This window comes from Orbicella franksi, chromosome 12, assembly GCF_964199315.1.
Source record: "Orbicella franksi chromosome 12, jaOrbFran1.1, whole genome shotgun sequence".
Lineage (NCBI taxonomy): Eukaryota > Metazoa > Cnidaria > Anthozoa > Scleractinia > Merulinidae > Orbicella > Orbicella franksi.
In genome coordinates, this window is record NC_138156.1 from 23410113 (window position 1) to 23428180 (window position 18068).

General features: G+C 39.7%; 1 protein-coding gene across 11 annotated transcripts in view; it reads left to right on the forward strand.

The window, feature by feature from the left end:
* The window catches only part of LOC145464218 (uncharacterized), a 42363-nt gene that overhangs the window by 825 nt on the left and 23470 nt on the right, over positions 1-18068 (forward strand). For 5 of the 11 annotated variants that reach the window (XM_081448034.1, XM_081448037.1, XM_081448042.1 and 2 more), the window contains exons 3-23: positions 1167-1197; positions 2257-2337; positions 2807-2887; positions 3030-3113; positions 3235-3318; positions 3751-3888; positions 4591-4773; positions 5119-5202; positions 5701-5817; positions 6691-6774; positions 7287-7403; positions 8291-8374; positions 8887-9003; positions 9889-9972; positions 12167-12283; positions 15596-15679; positions 15808-15903; positions 16127-16222; positions 16343-16426; positions 17039-17134; positions 17259-17351. In XM_081448034.1, coding sequence (XP_081304160.1) covers positions 1167-1197; positions 2257-2337; positions 2807-2887; positions 3030-3113; positions 3235-3318; positions 3751-3888; positions 4591-4773; positions 5119-5202; positions 5701-5817; positions 6691-6774; positions 7287-7403; positions 8291-8374; positions 8887-9003; positions 9889-9972; positions 12167-12283; positions 15596-15679; positions 15808-15903; positions 16127-16222; positions 16343-16426; positions 17039-17134; positions 17259-17351 — 2035 coding nt within the window. Of the gene's footprint in view, positions 1-1166; positions 1198-2256; positions 2338-2806; positions 2888-3029; positions 3114-3234; positions 3319-3750; positions 3889-4590; positions 4774-5118; positions 5203-5700; positions 5818-6690; positions 6775-7286; positions 7404-8290; positions 8375-8886; positions 9004-9888; positions 9973-12166; positions 12284-15595; positions 15680-15807; positions 15904-16126; positions 16223-16342; positions 16427-17038; positions 17135-17258; positions 17355-18068 lie in introns of all 11 variants that reach the window. The other 6 variants (XM_081448041.1, XM_081448036.1, XM_081448035.1 and 3 more) reach the window with 6 other exon arrangements.

Sequence of the window (18068 nt, forward strand, 5' to 3'; positions counted from 1 at the left end):
TTCCCCCTCCCCCCCCCCTCCCCCCCCCGGTCTCCTCCTTTCGGCAATACATAACTAAAGAGCTAGCTAACGATAGCAGATAATAATGAAATCCACATTTTATCAATAGTTTCCATCTCGCGACGCAGTGTTCTTTCGAGGGGCTGTACAAATTACGACAAACTACGATACTAATTCGATATAACGAGCTAAGTACAATTAAGTTAGTTAATGAGCTATAAAAATAATAGACCAGTGAAGGGTTAATTTAAGATCAGATATCATAGGTAGGTAATTTTTATGTAGTAAGCCAAAAATTCCTCATTTACTATTTTTGATAATCACAGAACACAAGGTATGTAGCATTCGGAATGTTTGCTTACGTTAAATAATTTCTTTTAAAAAAAAGGCGCTATAATAAACCGCCCCTCGCTCCAGCTCACGAGGGCCTGCTCACAGGCCAGTCTAAATAAATGCGCGTACTCAGTGGAATCAATCAGCTTCTTTTTTTCGTTACCAGTACTTTTGTCCTTCAGAGGATCGCAACAAGAGAACAGAACTAAGCTGATACTTTATTAAACTAGGAATTCCATCAAAAGTATTTTTCTTCGCAAGAAAGCGGAGTAAAAATGATACTTTAAACATGTTGTTCGTCCTTCGTAGTCGAAGATGACCATGACATCTAGTTGGCTGTTGAGCTGGTACAGTGTATCCGAAGGTGGCTGATGAGGTCAATCCGGGCAATCCCGCAGGTAGGGCAGAAGAGGGTAGGCGCTGCACTGTTAGCGCTGGTGGCTCTAGCCTTGCGTGCTTCCCGTTTCTGCTCAGCTTGAAGGGACCTGCGCTCCTCTGCTGCGTGGGCTCCTTTGATGATGTGATGGCGCCAGGAGGGTCTGTCCGAGGCGAGTGACTCCCAGGGTTCAGTGCTGATGTTAAAGTCTCGCGCTGTTTTGTTCCCTACCCCTCAATCTCCGTGTGTTTCCTCTCACCACAGAATAATATGTACTAGACATACTACTACGCGCACCTGCAAGAAAACACACGTTAGGTCTTTGATAAAAAAAAAAAAAAAGAAAAACAGAGAGGTTTCCTGGCATAGAAAAAGTATAATCTTTTTTAATAACCTTTTCGCCATTTAAATGACCCTCAACTTTTTTCCGTGATGTTATCTTTTTTCCTTTTTTCAGGATGCCGCAGGAAACAATATTTGTATCGTAGGTAAGTGATCGCACAAAGTGCACAGAATTACGCAGCTAAGTGCTTAGTAGTAGATCTCTTGTTCTACGAGTGAGATCAAGATCGCGCATCACCTGACCTAGAGAAATTTACTGACATTATAATTTAGCCTGGATACCTAAGAATTTCATTTTTCATATTCAACCTCGCTCGTTGTTTTCTTGGCAAGGAGACAGGGAGGGATACTGAAGGCCAAACGCAGCGGCGAAATGTTTGTTTCGGGAGGAGGTTGGGGCTAGTTCGGTGTTTGGAAAGCTAGTAATTCATTTTTTTGATTAGCATCAATAGCCATGCTGTCTGGTATGGATTGTTCTTTGAGCGTGCTTTATTGTCAACTTTTCGTCTGCTTTAATGTTAAAAGCGCTTATTTATCCCACCCCCTTCCGCCTACGACCCCTCCCCGCCACCGTCTTTGTTCTTTCTAAAGCAAAAATACGAGATTTTATTAGTATGAGGGTCGTACAGGGGAGGGGGCTCTCTGTCACGGTTCACGAACGGAAAAAATAGAGGATCACGGATCACGGATATAAAAATTTCGTTTTCCCGAATCACGAAAATAAGCAAGTAAGATACTTTTTTAATGACCTGTTCTTACACTAGAAGCAGTGTTTGAAGAAAGCAAAATCACGAATGGCTAAGTCAAGGCTCCATATTGCAAATGGCATACCTAGGTCACTCTCGATAGACGACTCTAACCATTCGGAGGACTTGCCTCTGAAAATCACGTAGGATAGAGTGGTAAAATCACGAATATCGCCGTTAATAATTTAGGTTCTTCACGGGTCACGCAAAACCATCAGGTCAAGAGTCACGAAGAATAATTTCCTTAATTCGCGTTTCACGGAAAATAAAATCAGTTAATCACGCATCACGGGAATACCCCTGTACGACCTTCTAATGTGGTAAGGAAACCCCCAGCACCATCATTACCGTCGTGCGCCGCCGCCTTCGTCATCGTTATCATCATCCTCGAGCAAGACGACATGACATCGAAGTAATTATGTCTTGGTAATCGTTGTTGGTTCTGTCTTTATACTGTAGTTAATGGTAGTCTACTGGGAAGTCCTTTTGCTCGTCAGGAGATGAGAGGATTCATCGAGTCCTACATAAACGAAACGTATCGTAAGTGAATTGTCATGCCTTTAACTGTCATTTTGCTAAACTGATAAAGGCCTCTTGGGGGGACTGTAAAGGGGGGAAGAGGTCGGTATTAGGGGAACTATAACCCCCCAAGAATTTAATTGTTTGGTTGGTTAGCATCAACTATGGTGTTTGGTATAGTTGTCTCTTTAAATGAGGTTTTGACACCTTCTCATGGTTTCTTTTCCCTTTCCTAACTTTTCTGATCTGAAGCAGGAAAACGAATATTGACCATGATGTCGATGCAGCGAATTATTTTCTTTCGAAACCCCTGACCAACAGCATCGGAATCATCTTCATCTTCATCATCATCATTATCATCATCATCATCATCATCATCACACTATCGTCATCAAAGCATACAAGGCATCGTCAGTTGTCACGCAACACGACGCAATATCCAAGGAGGACTAGTCTCTGAGTTATTGTTGTTTCTTCCTTTGCACTGTAGTTGGTGGAAGTCTTCTGGGAAGTCCTGCCACTCGTCTGGAGATACAAGGATTCGTTGACTCCTACATCAACAAAACGTATGGTGAGTGAACTGTCATGCCGGTTGAACGCCGTAGAGGTCTTCTGTAGGGGAGAGTGGAGTGGCGAGGTCAATATTTAAGGAGCCACAAGTCTCATTAAATTTAATTGTTTCGTGAGCCTAAGTTATGGTGTTTTACCTTTAGTAGTGAATGGAAGTCTCCTAGGAAGTCCTGCTGCGCGCCAGGAGATACAAGGATTTGTTGACTCCTACGTCAACGGCACGTACGGTAAGTGAGCTATCACGCTATTGACTATTCCATTAATTGATTTCTCTCACTATTATAAACGTCAAGAACTCTAAATTTGGATTCGTTTTCCATGATCGTTTCCTTTAATATCAATTTGCAGGACCTGGGCTTGCTCAACTGAGCGGAAAAGCGCTGAATGACACAATCCGAAGCTTCATTAATGATCATGCTATCAGTTCCTTTGGTGAGTCATGGATAACCTACGAATAGTCCTTCTTTCGCTTAGTCCGTCGAGCGTAACCGTAAATTAACCGCGAGAAAAAATGGCCACGCAAAATCTTGGGGCCAAGAAGCGCGGGATTTCGTCCCCAGTTAGTTTGGCGCGGACATTTTTCCTTGCGGTTCCTTTCGCGTCACGCACGACGGACTAAGCGAAAGGGGGACTACACGCAGTATAAGTCGTGGACTAATACAGTGACCTCCCTATTTGATTCTACATTCGATTACCATTTTGCTTTCCCAACTTAGGAGGACCAAACTAGGGGCAAGGTTAGCAAAATGAACTATTCCTAATTGGCTGTGCTTTATTGAATAGCCAATACCAAGTCATTTTTAGACTGCAAAGCCTTTTAAATTGTACCTTTACTTGTGATTCCCTTTGCCCTTCTTTTTGCAGGAGGTCATGGTGGATTTTTTGGCAATGCTACAAGAAATTACACTCTCGATAGCAATTTTACCGGAATCTCGGATGAAGCAGAAGGTGTAAACCGTGCTATCGAACAGTATATTGGCGCATATGCATTAAATACCCTTGGTAAGAGCCAAAAGGCATTGTCTCGTAAATATAAGGCTACCTCAACGCTGTCATGGAACAATCCTTCGTCTAACAAACTTATCGATGTGTATGTTTCCAAAGCGCGCGTTTGTTCATTTAGTAATTCGATGATAGCTGATGACAAAATCGAAACTGATAGTACTACATTATTGGAAAAAAAATTTGTACAACTTCAATTTCGGACACAAAAAGTGTCCGAAAATAAAACCGTCTTCAATTTTTAAGCGTCCGAAATATTTACAGTACAGCATAAAATTTTTATGTAGCTCCGAAACTCTTATTTTGCGTTATATGGAGCGAACTCATCTCACCGCTTGAGATACGTATAACGGCTTGATAGAATTTGCGTTATTTTCTCGTCGGTGTATCTGTGAAACCTTGAAGGTGCAGTAAAACTATTATTTTCACAGATATGAAATTCTAATTCGTGTTTTGTTGGGCAAATTTGCTTCACATACGTTTCAACCAAGTGTCTGAAATCTTCGTCTGAAATTTGTCCGAAATGACACAAAAATATTGTGCAAGTAATGCGGTCAAAATATATTTTTCTAAAAGACATTTTATTCTAATAAAAGACATAAATCTGAAATTAGTCTTACACTAATAATAAATAAAATCTCTTGTTAAATAAAATTACTCTCCTTATATGTTGTGTACTAAGTCTTCTTGGATTTATCCCAGGGCCGTCATTTGTTCCTGGTGCAGCAGTTGAGTTAGAGCCTGGAAAGACAGTGCTGGATGCGTATCTGGGCGAAGCCGTTGAGCAAGCCGTCCAGTCTCACTTAGGAGGAGGAGGTGGAGCTGGAGCTGGGGGTGGTGGTGGAGCTGGAGCTGGAGCTGGTGGTGGGGGCGAGGCAGGTGCAGGTAAGTAAATGAATCATGTTTCGACAGAATAAAGGTTTTTTTTATTACCTTTTTATTGCTCAAAACAATTACAAGTACACTACAATTACAAAACAATCTACGCACATAAATCTACGTGTTACAATCTACATATACAATCTATAATACGTATTACAGTTTACATATATTATAAATCGACGCATTACATACCACAATCTTACAGTACGCTACTTACAGAAACAAAACACTCACTTACAGCCTTGACTCGCATTGACTTGCATACTCAGAAATACTTTGGTATGTCTCGCATGTCCCAAAGTTCTTCCGTCTAACTGAAACCACTAAACACCTTATTCTTGTTTCCAGGCTATGCAGGAGGTGGAGTTGCGAGTGGGGAAATGAATCGGACCATCCAGCAGTTTCTTGGATCCTTTGCGCGGGAATCTTTCGGTACGCCACGCAATCTTAGCATTGTCTTGCATTGGGTTATGTTAGAAAACTTGAAAATGTTCCTGTCTACTTGATCTAGTGTTACCCTTGCATTACACTCGTTTGGTTTGGCAGTGGATTTCTTCGCACTAAACAAGTGACACGAGGCAGCCCAGACATAGGGCCTTTGATTTCGCTCGATTACCAGCGGCTGTTTAGGAAAGCAGCCCGCGTAAGTATACCGGACTCGAAAGCACGGTGGAAATCGAGCCTAAAAACGGAAATAAGAGAATTTATTTATTATTATTTCTTCGTGCGCACCCTAAAAGATACTCTGACAGCTAAAAATAGTGGTGTTTCGTCGTGAACACTTTAAGTGAGATCAGAATCTTTGATTTACACCCCCTAAAGTTTCCTAAGAGAGACAACGAGCAACCCCGACCTTTTTATATGGGCGGAGCTTGCATGTCAAACCATGGACATTTAAATTGAAAGAACCATTTCTCTTTCTGTTTCCAGGTCCCATGTTTATGCCAGGGGCCTCGTCACCAGGTGACCAGACTCCTCTGGAGACTTTCGTGAACGAGTCCGTGTCTCGATCATTAATAGAGTATTTTGAAGGCAAAGGAGACTCAGGTAAACAAGATTTTGTAACCAACATATAGTCACTTAGATATAAATGCCAACCTCATTCCACGTTTTGGTTAGAATGCGCGATCAGCAATCAAGCTGCCGGGTAAGGTGAGTGTCTACATATATTATAAATCTACGCATATACAGCAAACTTACAGTACGCTACTTACACAAAAAAGCACTATCTTACAGCCTTGATTTTCATTGACATGCAACATTTGCATACCATAAGCTACTTACGTTGATTATGAAAGTGACTACATGAAAGATCACATATTTAAACTGCGGAGAAAGATATGAAGACATGATTGATCATCGCAGTTATATACACAACTTAAGCTTCAGTTTTGTAACTCTTCGGGGAGTCTTTCTGTTTAAATTGTCTCGCCTTCAGTTTTGAGTTTATATAATCTCAAACTACACAAGACATAAACATAAAAAAATGTTTTTATACCACAAAATAAATACTTCGGTTAACTTTTAATCCTGGGTTAGCGTTAACCGGCTTTCGAACAACTCAGCCACTGCATTACATTTCAAGAACGATCTTGATTAACTTTGTACTGGTAGTCACATCTGCACACATGTACCCGGGCTATCTTTCTAGATAAAATTTGCAACAGATAGCAGCTTTATCCAACCCATATGTCGATGTGCGACACTATAGCCCCAGTTCCTCTGGACAAATCGCAGTTTAGTGTGTGATACAATGCATAGCGTTATCCACACTTTGAACAACTGGAGCTTGATGTAAACGTTATTGATTAGATTTTCATCCCCATTATTACGTCAGCTAGAAGTACCTTCGTATGTCTCGCATGTCCCAAAGCACTTTCGTCTAATTAGAAACACTGAACACGTTATTTTTGTTTCCAGGCTCAGCAAGAGGTGGAGTAGCGAGTGGGGAAATGAATCGGACCATCCAGCAGTTTCTTGGATCATTTGCGCGGGAATCTTTCGGTACACCACGCAATTTTTGCATTGTCTTGCATTGGGTTTTGTTAGAAACCTTGAAAGTTTTCTTGTCTACTTGATCTAGTGTTACCCTTGCATTACACTCGTTTGGTTTGGCGGTGGATTTCTTCGCACTAAACAAGTGACACGAGGCAGCCCAGACATAGGGCCTTTGATTTCGCTCGATTACCAACCGCTGTTTAGGAAAGCAGCCCGCGTAAGTAGACCGGACTCGAAAGCACGGTGGAAATCGACCCTGAAAACGGAAATAAGAGAATTTATTTATTATTATTTCTTCGAACGCACCCTAAAAAATACTTTGCCAGCTAAAAATAGTGGCGTTTCGTCGTGAACACTTCAAGTGAGATCAGAATCCTTGATCTACATGCCCTAAAGTTTCCTAAGAGAGACAACGAGCAACCCCGACCTTTTTATATGGGAGTCAGCCCCCCCCCCGGGACTTTCATGTCAAGCATGGACATTTAAATTGAAAGAACTACTCCTCTTTCTGTTTCCAGGTCCCATGTTTGTGCCAGGGGCCTCGTCACCAGGTGACCAGACTCCTCTGGAGACTTTCGTGAACGAGTCTGTGTCTCGATCATTAATAACGTATTTTGAAGGCAAAGGAGACTCCGGTAAGCAAGATTTTGTAGCCAACATGTAGTCACTTAGAAATAAACGCTAATTTCATTCCACGTTTTGGTTAGAATGCGCGATCAGCAATCTAGTGGAAAAGACCACAAGACGCATTACAGTCTACATATATTATAAATCTACGCATTACATACAGCAAACTTACTGTACGCTACTTACACAAAAAACACTATCTCACAGCCTTGATTTACATTGACATGTAATATTTACATACCATAAGCTACTTATGTTGATTATGAAAGTGAATATATGAAAGATCATATATTTAAACTGCGGAGAAAGATTTGAGGACATGATTGATCATCGCAGTTTATATACACAACGCAAGCGTCAGTTTTGTAACTCTTCGGTGAGTTTTTCTGTTTAAATTATCTGGCCTTCAGTTTTGAGTTTATATAATCTCAAACTACACAAAACATAAACATCAAAAAATGTTTTTACACCACAAAATAAATGCTTCGGTTAACTTTCAATCTTGGGTTAGCGTCAGTAACCGTCTTTCGAACAACTCAGCCACTGCATTACATTTCAAGAACGACCTTGATTAACTTTGTACTGGTAGTCACATCTGCACACATGTACCCGGGCTATCTTTTTAGGTAAAATTTGCAACAGATAGCAGCTTTATCCAACCCATATGTCGATGTGCGACACTATGGCCCCAGTTCCTCTGGACAAATCGCAGTTTAGTGTGTGATACAATGCATAGCGTTATCCACACTTTGAACAACTGGAGCTTGATGTAAACGTTATTGATTAGATTTTCATCCCCATTATTACGTCAGCTAGAAGTACCTTCGTATGTCTCGCATGTCCCAAAGCACTTTTGTTTAATTAGAAACACTGAATACGTTATTCTTGTTTCCAGGCTCAGCAAGAGGTGGAGTAGCGAGTGGGGAAATGAATCGGACCATCCAGCAGTTTCTTGGATCATTTGCGCGGGAATCTTTCGGTACACCACGCAATTTTTGCATTGTCTTGCATTGGGTTTTGTTAGAAACCTTGAAAGTTTTCTTGTCTACTTGATCTAGTGTTACCCTTGCATTACACTCGTTTGGTTTGGCGGTGGATTTCTTCGCACTAAACAAGTGACACGAGGCAGCCCAGACATAGGGCCTTTGATTTCGCTCGATTACCAACCGCTGTTTAGGAAAGCAGCCCGCGTAAGTAGACCGGACTCGAAAGCACGGTGGAAATCGACCCTGAAAACGGAAATAAGAGAATTTATTTATTATTATTTCTTCGAACGCACCCTAAAAAATACTTTGCCAGCTAAAAATAGTGGCGTTTCGTCGTGAACACTTCAAGTGAGATCAGAATCCTTGATCTACATGCCCTAAAGTTTCCTAAGAGAGACAACGAGCAACCCCGACCTTTTTATATGGGAGTCACCCCCCCCCCCGGGACTTTCATGTCAAGCATGGACATTTAAATTGAAAGAACTACTCCTCTTTCTGTTTCCAGGTCCCATGTTTGTGCCAGGGGCCTCGTCACCAGGTGACCAGACTCCTCTGGAGACTTTCGTGAACGAGTCCGTGTCTCGATCATTAATAACGTATTTTGAAGGTAACGGAGACTCCGGTAAGCAAGATTTTGTAGCCAACATGTAGTCACTTAGAAATAAACGCTAATTTCATTCCACGTTTTGGTTAGAATGCGCGATCAGCAATCGAGTGGAAAAGACCACAAGATGCATTACAGTCTACATATATTATAAATCTACGCATTACATACAGCAAACTTACTGTACGCTACTTACACCAAAAAACACTATCTTACAGCCTTGATTTACATTGACATGCAATATTTGCATACCATAAGCTACTTATGTTGATTATGATAGTGAATATATGAAAGATCACATATTTAAACTGCGGAGAAAGATATGATGACATGATTGATCATCGCAGTTATATACACAACTTAAGCTTCAGTTTTGTAACTCTTCGATGAGTTTTTTCTGTTTAAATTGTCTCGCCTTCAGTTTTGAGTTTATATAATCTCAAACTACACAAAACATAAACATAAAAAAATGTTTTTATACCACAAAATAAATACTTCGGTTAACTTTTAATCCTGGGTTAGCGTTAGCCGGCTTTCGAACAACTCAGCCACTGCATTACATTTCAAGAACGATCTTGATTAACTTTGTACTGGTAGTCACATCTGCACATATGTACCCGGGCTATCTTTCTAGATAAAATTTGCAACAGATAGCAGCTTTATCCAACCTATATGTCGATGTGCGACACTATAGCCCCAGTTGCTCTGGACAAATCGCAGTTTAGTGTGTTATACAATGCATAGCGTTATCCACACTTTGAACAACTGGAGCCTGATGTAAACGTTATCGATTAGATTACTATTCCCATTTTTACGTCAGCTAGAAGTACCTTCGTATGTCTCGCATTTCCCAAAGCACTTTCGTCTAATTAAAAACACTGAACACGTTATTCTTGTTTCCAGGCTCTGTAGGAGGTGGAGTAGCGAGTGGGGAAATGAATCGGACCATCCAGCAGTTTCTTGGATCATTTGCGCGGGAATCTTTCGGTACGCCACGCAATTTTAGCATTGTCTTGCTCTTGCAATGGGTTTTTGTTTTACTGCATTGTAGGGACTGTTGGTTTGTTCAAGATTTTATTTACAACCTAAGGTAAAGGAATGAACAGAATGACTCGAAAGACAACTTCAGAACTTAACAAAATGACTTCATTCCTTCATTCCATGTAGGGCAGTTGTATATAAAGGCAGTGGAGTGAGTTTTGTTATAGCACACTTACAAATGATTGTGCCCTCGTGTAACGTTCCAATTTCTAATTAATCTGCGATCAGGCGCTCTTTTTTTTTTTTTTTTTTTTTTTCTTTCTCGTCGAATAAATGATCGCAAGTTTATTTCCAATCAGAACCATTTGTTCTCTACACTGCTCTCGAAGAGGACTTTTGCGTTTGACAATTCCACTACTGAATCGCAATGCATATTCAAGCACGGTGACGAAGTAACTCCACTAAAATTAAAACAGAAGCTTGTATGCCCGGCAACGCACTCCCATATGAAAAGGTCGGGGATGCTGGTCGAAAAATTTGAATTAAACCTCTGAAAGAGACCAATCTGGGTGTGACTAAAGCTTTTTTGACCCCTGAAAGATACCCCTTAAAAGGAAATAGGCGGTTTTTGCCTCGCGTGCACGTGACCAATGTCACGTGGACACGGATATGAGCTCAGTTCGTACATTCCTGTGTAAGAGATTCCTGCGGTAATCATTGTTTGCGTTCCTAATGTAAGATTCCTGTATGTGATGCGTGGTTGCGGATTAATCAATTTTGGCTACGAAAGACCGGTATAAAACCGGCGATGACTTGACGGCGTTTGGTGCTATTAATTTTGGAAATACGACTTTCAACCACTTTGCACAGATTTAACGAGGACTGGGATGTAACCTTGAGAGACTCAAGCATTTGTAGCTATTTGTGACAGACTGTTTTTAGCATTTTATTTTGTTAGTGTCCGAGCGCCCCGTTCACGCAACTCGCTTGTGTTTAAATCAAATTTGACAACAAATAACAGGCTTGAAACCTTGAAGTGACGGGTTTAAGTCACGCAAAAAAATCTAAAGTTCACAATGCGTGGATTAAAAACTAACCTCTAACTGAAAGCACATTTTCTGCCAATAAGGAAATAGTTATAACTCACAAAACTTAAATGTTAGGTATATGATCAATATCTCACTGTATGTTATATATCACCATGGTTCAGAGCAAGGGCATCAGGCCAGATCGTATTGCATTCGTAATGCTACCGGAAGTATAGCACTTGCATTCTGTTTACTTTACATTTTATTTTTTGCATGAGATTAGCCTGTGTACATCCGGAATAACACAGGTTTGAAGCAATACGTGAATTACCCGGGAACGTATTCTCGCTGACTGGGTTTATTTTCCTCTGATGTCAGTACCATTTCAATCCATGAAATAAAGCAACAAACAACAGATTTAAGCTTAAAATTGGCTTAAATACAGAGTCGCATAAACATTCCTGAAATGGAAGACATCGAATTCTAAACTGTGTGACAATCTGTTTTAGAAAACCCTTTTGATAAGGGTTGTAAATACTGAAGTCCCAAAAAAACTAAATGCAACCCTTAACATTTTAATACGAAATTTTCTAGGGATCACAATGCGTCGATTAAAAACTACCATATAATGTGCTCTTTCCGAGAATAAGCAGACAGGTATGAATTACAAAAAATAATTGTCCGTAAGGGTCGAATCGAGCCAGATCGAATTTTATTCGTAAAATTGATGGAAGTGAAGCTGTTCCTGTCTACTTGATCTAGCGTTACCCTTGCATTACACTCGTTTGGTTTGGTAGCGGATTTCTTCGCACTAAACAAGTGACACGAGGCAGCCCGGGCATAGGGCCTTTGATTTCGCTCGATTACTAGCCGCTGTTCAGGAAAGGAGCCCGCGAAAGTAGACTGAACCTGAGAGGACGGTGAAACTCGAGCCTCAAACGAAAATAAGAGCGTCCGTTTATTATTATTATGTCTTCGAGTGCACCCTAAAAGATAATTTGACAGCTAAAAAATAGTGGCGTTTCGTCATGAACACCCTAAGTGAATCCGTGATTTATACTCCTAAGGTTTTCTAAGCGAGGCAGCGAGCATCTCCGACCATTTTATATAGGAGTCTCTCCTCGGAACCATGGCCATTAAATTTGAAGAACTTTTTCTCTTTCTGTTTCCAGGTCCCATGTTTGTGCCAGGCGCCTCGTCATCAGGTGACCAGACTCCTCTGGAGACTTTCGTGAACGAGTCCGTGTCTCGATCATTAATAAAGTACTTTGAAGGCAAAGGAGACTCCGGTAAGCAAGATTTTATAACCAACATGTTGTCACTTAGATACGAATGCTAACTTCATTCCACGATTTGGTTTGAATGCGAGATCAGCAATCAAGCTTCCGGGTAAGGTGAGTTGAGGAGATCCTGTTACTTGTGTTTCTCTTCTCAGTTTAGTTTGAACTGTTTCCAACAGAATCATATATTGGCACACTTTTCTCTTCTTCATTGTTTCCTTTTCGTTTCTTCTGTCTTCCACAATTTCTACCCACGACACAAAGTTACCTGAAATGAAGTGAAAGTAGACCCGCTGAGTAAATTTTAAAATTTCCTTCTACGTGTTTTCCTAATGTAGGTTTTGCAGCTATCGACGCGCTATCTATTGCTGTCGACGCACGCAAGTTTAAATAATATGTCATTTTCGAACACCGATTTTAAATATACTTTTGACGTCGCTGCACGTAAACATATACATAAAGAAACTGAGCGTATGAGGGGCTAAAAACAAGACCAGGGAATTTGCATGAAAGCATCACTGTATGAACTACTTAAGTTGCATGGATTGTATGATTTGCATGGACCGCATGAATCGTTTGGAAGGCATGCAATGCAAAAATACTTCATTGCACCTTGCGATGCATGAATTACTTCTTAATTTGCATGGGCAGCATGAATTGTTGGAAGGCATACAATGCATGAATACTTAATTCCACCTTGCAATGCATAAATTACTTCTTAATTTCCATGAATAGTTAGAAAGCATACAATGCATGAATACCTATTTGCACCTTGCGATGCATTAATTACTTTTTAATTTGCATGAATTGTTTAAAAGACATGCAATGCATGAATATTTAATTGCACTTTGCAATGCATGAATTACTTCTTAATTTGCATGGGCAGCATGAATTGTTTGGAAGGCATGCAATACAAGAATACTTAATTGCACGTTGTGATGCATGAATTACTTCTTAATTTGCATGGATAGCATGAATTGTTTGGAAGGCATGCAATACATGAATACTTAATTGCACGTTGTGATGCATGAATTACTTCTTAATTTGCATGGGCAGCATGAATTGTTTGGAAGGCATGCAATACATGAATACTTAATTGCACGTTGTGATGCATGAATTACTTCTTAATTTGTATGGATAGCATGAATTGTTTGGAAGGCATGCAATACATGAATACTTAATTGCACGTTGTGATGCATGAATTACTCCTTAATTTGTATGGGCAGCATGAATTGTTTGGAAGGCATGCAATACATGAATACTTAATTGCACGTTGTGATGCATGAATTACTTCTTAATTTGTATGGATAGCATGAATTGTTTGGAAGGCATGCAATACATGAATACTTAATTGTACGTTGTGATGCATGAATTACTTTTTAACTTGCATGGGCAGTATGAATTGTTTGGAAGGTTGCCATGCATGAATACTAAATTGCGCCTTGAAATGCATGAATTACTTATTAATTTGTATGGATAGCATGAGTTGTTGGAAGGCATGCAATGCATAAATACTTAATTACACCTCGCAATGCATGAATTACTCCTTAATTTGCATGGACAGCATGAATTATTTAGAAGGCATGCAATGCATGAATCTTTAATTCTACCTTGCAATGCATAAATTACTTCTTAATTTGCATGGACAGCATGAACTGTTGGAAGGCTTGCAATGCAAGAATTACTTAATTGCACCTTGTAATGCAAGAATTACTTCTTAATTTGTATGGGCAGCATGAATTGCTTGAAAGGCATGCAATGCATAAATACTTAATTGCACCTTGTAATGCAAAAATTACTTTTTAATTTGCTTGGGCAGCATGAATTGTTTGGAAGGCATGCAATGCATAAATACTTAATTGCACGTTGTGATGCATGAATTACTTCTTAATTTGCATGGGCAGCATGAATTGTTGGAAGGCATGCGATGCATGAGTACTGAGTCGCACCTTGCAATGCATGAATTACTTCGTAATTTGTATGAACAGCATGAATTGTTTGGAAGGAATGCAATGCACGAATACTTAATGCGCCTTGTAATGCATGAATTACTTTTTAATTTGTATGGACAGCATGAATTGTTTGGAAGGCATTCAATACATGAATACTTAATTGCACGTCGTGATGCATGAATTACTTCTTAATTTGCATGGGCAGCATGAATTGTTGGAAGGCATGCGATGCATGAGTACTTAGTCGCGCCTTGCAATGCATGAATTACTTCATAATTTGTATGAACAGCATGAATTGTTTGGAAGGAATGCAATGCACGAATACTTAATGCGCCTTGTAATGCATGAATTACTTTTTAATTTGTATGGACAGCATGAATTGTTTGGAAGGCATTCAATACATGAATACTTAATTGCACGTCGTGATGCATGAATTACTTCTTAATTTGCATGGGCAGCATGAATTGTTTGGAAGGCACACAATGCATGAATACTTAATTGCCCTTTGCAATGTATGAATTACTTCTTAAATTTTATGGACAGCATGAATTGTTGGAAGGCATGCAATGCAAGAATACTTAACTGCACCTTGAAATGCATGAATTACTTCGTAATTTGTATGAACAGCATGAATTGTTTGGAAGGAATGCAATGCACGAATACTTAATGCGCCTTGTAATGCATGAATTACTTTTTAATTTGTATGGACAGCATGAATTGTTTGGAAGGCATTCAATACATGAATACTTAATTGCACGTCGTGATGCATGAATTACTTCTTAATTTGCATGGGCAGCATGAATTGTTTGGAAGGCACACAATGCATGAATACTTAATTGCCCTTTGCAATGTATGAATTACTTCTTAAATTTTATGGACAGCATGAATTGTTGGAAGGCATGCAATGCAAGAATACTTAACTGCACCTTGAAATGCATGAATTACTTCTTAATTTGCATGAACAGCATGAATTGTTTCGAAGGCATGCAATACATGAATACTTAATTGCACCTTGCAGTGCATGAATCACTCGTTAATTGCACCGTGAGATGATTTGCAAGAACAGCGTGAATTGCAATGCATGAGTGCATGAGCTGCTTGAAGATGTATGAATTGATGCCTGCTTAAATACGTAGCATGATTATCTTAGAAAAAGTATGAGAGAAAAAAGAACAACGCTGCACGTAAACTCGGCTTAGACCTCATTACTTTTAACAAGCTTTTCTCTTTCACAAACAACAGACTCTACAGCATCCAGGTAAGAGGAATATCACGTGACTATCCAGTTTGTGGTTGTTAAAGGTGCATGTTATATTTTCACAAGGTTACGACATCCTTGTGTGTCACTTCAATTTTTCTTTCATTTTAGGTGAACTCAATTTTTCCTCGTCACAGCTGCCAGATAACCGCACTATCAAGGGTTTTGTAGAAGCGTACGTCGATAAGCTTATAAGTGGGTATCCTGTGGCATACCAAACCATGAATTTCTATATTAAACTTAGACCAAACTTCAGTTTCCACTATATTATGGCATCACTTTTTCTCCACCTAAGTATCCCTTTTCTTTTCGTTTTTGTAAAGATGGACTCAATCTTTCCTCATCTCAAACACAACCACAACTGCTTAATAACCGGACCATCCAGAACTTTGTAGAAGCTTATGTAGACAGATATGTAGGTGAGTGCACTGTGGCATCCCAAAACACTTTGGTTTTGGTGTTTTATCTTAGTCATGTGACAACAGAAGGCGTTAAAGAACTTTTAATCCTTAAAGTTTATAACAGCATTTCACTCTGATTTCATTAAAGGTGGACTGAGTGGTTTAAAACAACTTCATGTTTTCTACGATTATCGGAACTTTTGACGTTGACTTCATTTCTATGTATTTTTATCAATTTAAGGTGGACTTAACTTTTCCTCGTCACAGCTACAATCACAGTCGCCTGATAACAGCACTATCCAGAACTTTGTAAAGGATTATGTTGATGAATACGTCAGTAAGTATACTTTAGAGCACCATGTGAGCCTGTTTTTTGTTAATTCGGATTGAAGTTTTTATCAATTTATGTGATTGTGCATGCGTTCATGTTGACATTTCTCCTTCTTTATTTAAAAAGGGGAGCTCAGTCTTTCCTTGTCACAACTGCCCAACAACCGTACAATCGAGGGTTTTGTAAAGGCCCATGTAGATGAGTATGTTGGTGAGGATTGTGTTGTTCGTGTTAATGTTTGTACTTATAAAATCATTTCACGTCAATGTCTTGTCCCGGTTTTTCATTCCGCAAAGTGGACTCAATTTTTCAGAGTCACAACCGCAATTCCAACCTCCTTTACCCTTATTTAGATCTGTTTAGTCTTAATACAATGCGAGACAAAAGTCCTTCAGGTCATTCGTTAATTTTCCGAATCTCCCTCCCCCTAAACAAAGGTGAAATATTGTCAAGCAGTTGGATAAATAAAAATCAACATTACATTAGCGTTGGAAGCGAAAGTCAGATGAGGTGAAGTGTCCCAAGACTTTTGCCTTGGATTGTAGCTACACGGGTGTGTATAGCCTACCAAACGAATTATTGCTCGTGTTACACTTGGACGACTCTGTCTCTCCTAACCTTTCAAAACACGTTACTTGAATACCAATTCTATTTTTCTCCTTTACGATGAACTCAGCGCTTCCTCGTTATAGCTTTTCCTCTTGGAGGCTTATTTTGATAATTATACGGGTTGGTATGCTATGGCATTCGGCGCGACTTTTCCGTTTGTGCTAATGTTTGATATTATAGTTATTTTTTGTAACGTCCTCTCGTCTTTTTAAGTTGGACTCAATCTTTCCTCGTCCCACCCACAACGTCAACCGCCTGATAATCTTACTATCCAGAGCTTTGTAAAGGATTATGTGGATGAATTTGTCGGTAAGTATATTGTAGAACGCCAGATTTGACTGTGTTTTTCATTAACCGCCTTAACCATATAGCCGCACTTTGTAAGGTTGTAATCAAACATGCTTTACCTGATGTCACTTATAATTTATTCTAGATGGACTCAACTTTTCATCGTCACAACCACAACCGCAGCTTCCAGATAACCGCGCTGTTCAAATCTTTGTGAAGGATTTTGTCGACCAGTACCTGGGTAGGTACTTGAACTTCCGATAATACGCCTCCCCCACCCCTTCCTCGAATACAAGGCCGTTGGCTTGTAGTATATTTAGATTTAGATCTTACTATTGGAAAGCTTGTTTTTTATTTCATTTCTGCTTTACAGTATCCTAGGAGACTTGTATGGTTCATATAACGACTGTGCACTGAACGTGCTTTTTTTTTTACATCTTTATACTTCTCGCTCTGTGCCTTAAACTCAAAGAGCGCATTACCAAGGTGTAGGTCTGTTTGCTGGGAACACTTCAAGAAAATGGGATGAAGACTTTGCCATATTTTGGCCACAATCGTGGCCGTTTATTTGCTAACAAAACAAATGAATTATATTTTTCTAGAATCGTGATTTATTTCCAGCAAAGGTGAGGGCAAACCCGCTATGTTAACCCATTGAGACCACTCCTTAACTAACCGCCCTGGGAGAGAATAGGATGGGAAAAACGTTTTTTGTCCCGAAGCTGGAGAAAAAGGGGCCTGAAACCTGGCCTGCATTGATTTAAGTACTCATAACTAAGAGTCCTGTATGTAACCTGACCCTAACTAGTCAAATATTAACTGGCGTTGCTAGTTGCATAAAATCATTTATTCTCTGTAAGAATAAATTTTCTTTATGTTAGAAAGTTGTATAGTGCCATGCCATTTGACTGTGGCTTTTCTATTTTACCACTGAATGAGCTTGAGATTTAAAAAT